This window comes from Littorina saxatilis, linkage group LG7, assembly GCF_037325665.1.
Source record: "Littorina saxatilis isolate snail1 linkage group LG7, US_GU_Lsax_2.0, whole genome shotgun sequence".
NCBI lineage: Eukaryota > Metazoa > Mollusca > Gastropoda > Littorinimorpha > Littorinidae > Littorina > Littorina saxatilis.
In genome coordinates, this window is record NC_090251.1 from 13,125,211 (window position 1) to 13,130,210 (window position 5,000).

At 41.8% G+C, this 5,000-nt stretch overlaps 1 protein-coding gene across 1 annotated transcript in view; it reads right to left on the bottom strand.

The window, feature by feature from the left end:
- The window catches only part of LOC138970723 (kinesin-like protein KIF3B), a 52,493-nt gene that overhangs the window by 8,493 nt on the left and 39,000 nt on the right, over window positions 1–5,000 (bottom strand). The window contains exons 18-21 of the mRNA XM_070343219.1: window positions 4,800–4,919; window positions 3,635–3,753; window positions 3,199–3,312; window positions 2,370–2,475 (exon numbers count right to left, since the gene is read on the bottom strand). Of these exons, the coding sequence (XP_070199320.1) occupies window positions 2,370–2,475; window positions 3,199–3,312; window positions 3,635–3,753; window positions 4,800–4,919 (459 nt within the window). The remainder of the gene's footprint in view (window positions 1–2,369; window positions 2,476–3,198; window positions 3,313–3,634; window positions 3,754–4,799; window positions 4,920–5,000) is intronic.

Sequence of the window (5,000 nt, forward strand, 5' to 3'; positions counted from 1 at the left end):
AGCGACTGAAGCTAACAGTCTGAGCGGATATATCCGTACCTGGTCAGATAGAGCCATATGAGTGGGTACGGATATCTGTACCTGAGAGACAATGAATTAACAGTAGCTGAACATATTTTGCTGTGTCATATATATGTCAACTCAAACAAAAGGCAGCACATTATAACTCACCACCAGAATCTGTGTTCAAGCAGTAAAGAATATCTATAATGTGTGTAACCAAAACCTATTTTAAAAATCAAACAACAGGAATATCTGTCATTTGTGACCCTCCACCACGGAATGAGTCGCATGTCACCTTTGCATGATTTTCATATTTTTACATTTTCCCAAAGAGTTTTTAATGCTCTATCTAGTGGTGCAAACCGTTTTAGAAAAGAGCGAAAACTTTTTGAGTTATAAGCCTGTGACTAAGGTGACCCTCACACTGTTACCAGACACCCCCCGGACTTATATTAAGCCTAGCGCAGAACCGCGCGAGGTGACATGCGACTCATTCCGTGGTGAAGGGTCACATTTGTCTTTATATCCTCAGCCAGTTCTGATATATCTTACCACTTATAAGTTTGGAGACACACCCTTGTTAGAACCAAGGCAATAAATTATAACCAGTTTATCAATAGGGTGAAAACATTACTTGATATTCAAAGATTCAGGCGCACAACCTAGATTCCAGGGCAGGCACCTTGCTCAAAAAAAGGTTTTGACCGGAATTTTTGTTTGTTTGTTTGTTTGCTAAACGCCCAGCCGACCACGGAGGGCCATATCAGGGCGGTGCCGCTTTGACATATAACGTGCGCCACACACAAGACAGAAGTTGCAGCACAGGCTTCACATGTCTCACCCAGTCATATTATTCTGACACCGGACCAACCAGTCCTAGCACTAACCCCATAATGCCAGACGCCAGGCGGAGCAGCCACTAGATTACCAATTTTTAAGTCTTAGGTATGACCCGGCCGGGGTTCGAACCCACGACCTCCCGATCACGACGCCTTACCACTAGGCCAACCGTGCCGGTTTGACGGGAATTCGATTCATGTTATCATACATACCAGTGAAATAACTTATGACAATAAATAAGTCTCAAAGAATTCATAGTTATTTATTCATAAAGATCTTAATCACAAAACTCTGCATACCTAAAAGTCCACAATCACAAGCTAGCCATTTGACCAAAAAACATATTTCAAACAACTTTCTCCTGAAATAATCACAGACAATTGTGTTAGTATGAGCCATAAACAACAGAAAAACAGTAAAAATGAGAAGAAAAATGGAGCTGACTGCCCCCTTTCAAAATTAGTCTGTGCATGACCCCTGAGCTCCAAGAGTGATGAAGTAATTATTACCAGGTGTGGTCAAGTAAAAAACCCAGCTATTACCGAGGGGAGGTAATCTGCACTCTAAACCATCATCACTGCCAACATTACCACATAAAGTATCATCCCTGATTCCTTCCCCTGATGTTCCATCAGAGCAGGAAACGCTCTTTCACTTTTTTTGATTTATGTATATGAATGCCGATCTGTTCGCTCAAACCATGACAGGTAGACATTAAAGTAAATGAAAAACAATTTATAAGTGTTCCAAATGAAGCAAAACAAATGCACAACAAACAAACCCCAAAAGCAAAACAAAAACCAAAAAAATAGTGCTCTCACACACACTCACACACAAATACACACACATGCACAAAGAAGAAAAAAACTGAAAAAAACTAAAGAAACAAACAAAAACCTCCTTATAAATCAAACACAAATACAAAAAACAAACCCTACCCACATCATCCAAACATTCAATCCAACTTTGAAGTGAAAGCATGATTACCTAATCTCTAATTGCAAATCAATTGAAATTTAAAGGCACAGTCCTTCCATACAAAATATTAACATTTGCTCACTATTTTTGTGACATTCAAGAAATTAATTTATTAAAAAAAAAAATCCCACTTGACACAGGAAGTTATAATGCTAGCAGGATGTTGACTTTTGGCATGATCTTATCCTCTGTAAAAACCCTGGCTAGATCCGATATGATGAGCAAATTCCTTCACACGGGAAAGGACTGAGCCTTGAATCAGCCAGAATAAAACATATAAGGCTAAATAAAAATATACCTTGGTTTAAGGTAACCCAACCGACCCTGTTTTTTCCCGCCGACCCTAAAACTTTGTTTTCATTTAAAAAAAAAAACCACCAACTTTTTGCACATTTTTTTTTAACCAAACCGGGACTAAGGGAAGAAACCTCCTTTAAAATCGACTAAATTTAAATATAAAATAAAATTAAAAAATTAAAATAAGTCGACTTATCTTTTTGGTCACGTTACCCTAAACCAACATATATTATTGTTTGGCCTAAAGTTACCTTGAATCGTGGGTCTCCAGCCATGCCCCCTGCCTGTCGAGCGAACTGTGACTGCGGTCTCTTGCTCCCCAGCGCTGAGATGGGTCGCTTGGCCATGGTCTGGGTGCTAGACGTACAACAGGTAAAATTGAGTAAAAGATAATATGCCAACGCATACAATAGACTTCCACTATATCACAATCTTTGGAGTATTTGCATAATCTATCCAGCTTTTCGACAGTTATTAAAAAAAAAAAAAAAAAAAAGATTTAATTACATTTGCTTTGTTAAGGCCCCCCCCAAAAAAATAGTCAGTTTACGGTATCCCGACAGACCCTATTTTTTCGCTCGACCCTAGACTTTTTGGGGGCATTTGGGGGAAGAAAAAAAAAAGTCTTTTTTGGCAAAATAACTTAAAAATATGGGGTTTTTTGGGAAGAAAAAAAATCCCGACCTACCGACACTATTTTTTTGGCCTATGTTATCGTAAACAGACTATTTTTTTTTTTTTTTTCCTAAATAAAAAGGTCACTGGCACCGTAATTCATTTCAGGGAAGAAAAGGTGAACATGTCGAATCATGTGGATTATGTCATATAACCCATGAGCTGCTTCTTTGTCTCTGTAGTTATAGCATGCTAATATTTCTTATACATGTACTTCTACAGTACAAAAAAAAAAAAAAAAAACCCACACACACAGAGAAAAAAATCAACAAATAAACAGAGAGAGAGAGTTTGATTTTCTCAGATTTTTTGAGGTTTCAAAGGGGGGGGGGGGGGGGGGGGGGGTTCGGTGCACAAAATCTATGTTTATTTCTCTGCCAGAAAGATGACAAGAAGGGCTCTTACTTTTTGTTGGCCAGAGGTCTCAGCATCCAAGCATCTTCCTCCTCATCATACATCGCACGATTCATCAGCTTCGTTTTCTCCTCAGGTGGGATGAAGTTCTCTATGATCAGGTACCTGAAAACACAAGACACAGATGCATACAAAAGTTGCAAAAAAAACAAGGATTAAAGTACTCACACAAACATACACACAGACAGAGGCAAATGAACACACAGAAAAACAGCCACAGACAGGAACACACACACTGCACACACACACACACTGCACACACACACTCTCTGTCTCTGTCTGTCTGTCTGTCTCTCTCTTAGGTAAACATTTCTGCCGCTCAAAAACCTTGTATCTATGACAGCACCACAAGCAATGTCTAGTCTACAGCTCCCTTTCATTTGACAAGACCCATGCTGCCCCCATGTCTTGCAGGCAGAGGACTCACTTGAGCTTGAGTTCCCTGGTGAGCTCCATGAGGGTCTGCTCCAGCTCCTGCCTCTCCTTGGTGTGTTCCTCCTGAAGGTCTGCTATCTCGGCCTTGGTGGCCTGCAGCTTGCCGAACAGCTGCAACACAAAGACACACGTCGACAGTTGCAACACAAATACAGATAAATACAAAGACACATGCCTGGCAGGATGTCACGCACACAGTCACGTATGCACACACACAGTTGCATGCAGGTTGCTTCAACCCATATTTTTTGCTTGATTTGTTCTTTCAAATTATTGAGCAAATCCCATCGAACGCAGAAGAAGAAGAAGAAATTGAGCAAATCCAAACACCACCTCTTTCTTTTTTATTCTGAATTTTGGAATGTTGGCAGTCTCTTTGGTCTTGGAGTGAATGTATTGTTTTATCAATAACAAACGTTCCAACAACATACCTTTCTTGTTTTTCATTTCATTTCATTTTTTCATTTCATTTTCATTCTCATTACTTTATTGTCCCATCGCTGGGAAATTCGGGTCGCTTCCTCCCAGTGGAAAGCTAGCAGCAACGGAGTCGCGCTACCCAGGTGTCTGCGTGTTTAGGTGTATTCAGCCACCTGCACTTATGGCAGAATGACCAAGGTCTTTTACGTGCCATTGTGATGACACGGGGGTGGGACATGGCTTCCGTCTCTGGGTCTGCACATAAAGTTGACCCGTGTCCGGCCCGGCCCGAATTCAAACCTGCGACCTTTTGATCACAAGTCCAGTGCTCTATCAACTGATTCTTTCAAATTATTGTTTTTTTCCCTTCAGGCGAGGAGCATCCTCCTTCCTTGGTCCTTTTCTTTATGACATAATCAACCATATATACTACAACACAATTTGTGAGTTATGAGGTGTCCATTCGGCCAACAGCCAATAAAGTAACCATTTCAGCACTGACCCAAGACAACCCAACCCGGTCCCCAGCCCATTTCAGGTCTCCTCCAGCAGCCGGCAGCCAGCTGTCTACATCCCTCCCTCCCTCCTTTCCTCCCCCCCCCCCCCCCCCCCCCCCCCTCCGCATTTTTATTTCACACAAAGCCGGGTTTTCCCGTGTAACATGCCCCTAATGGCTTTGCCGTGAGGGCGTAAAACTTAAATTTTCTTCGTGAGTTATGAGCGTGCAGATCACTGACCTTCTTGAGCTTCTTGGTCTTGACCTCCACCTCTTGCTGCAGGGAGTTGTAGGTCTCCTTGATCTCCACCGCTGACTCCTCCTTCTCCTCCAGCTTCTGCTCCATCTCCCGCTCCTTGCGCTGAAACACGCAACAAAAACCATCACACAATGTTCACAGGGAGTTGTAGGTCTCCTTGATCTTCACCGCCGACTCCTCCTT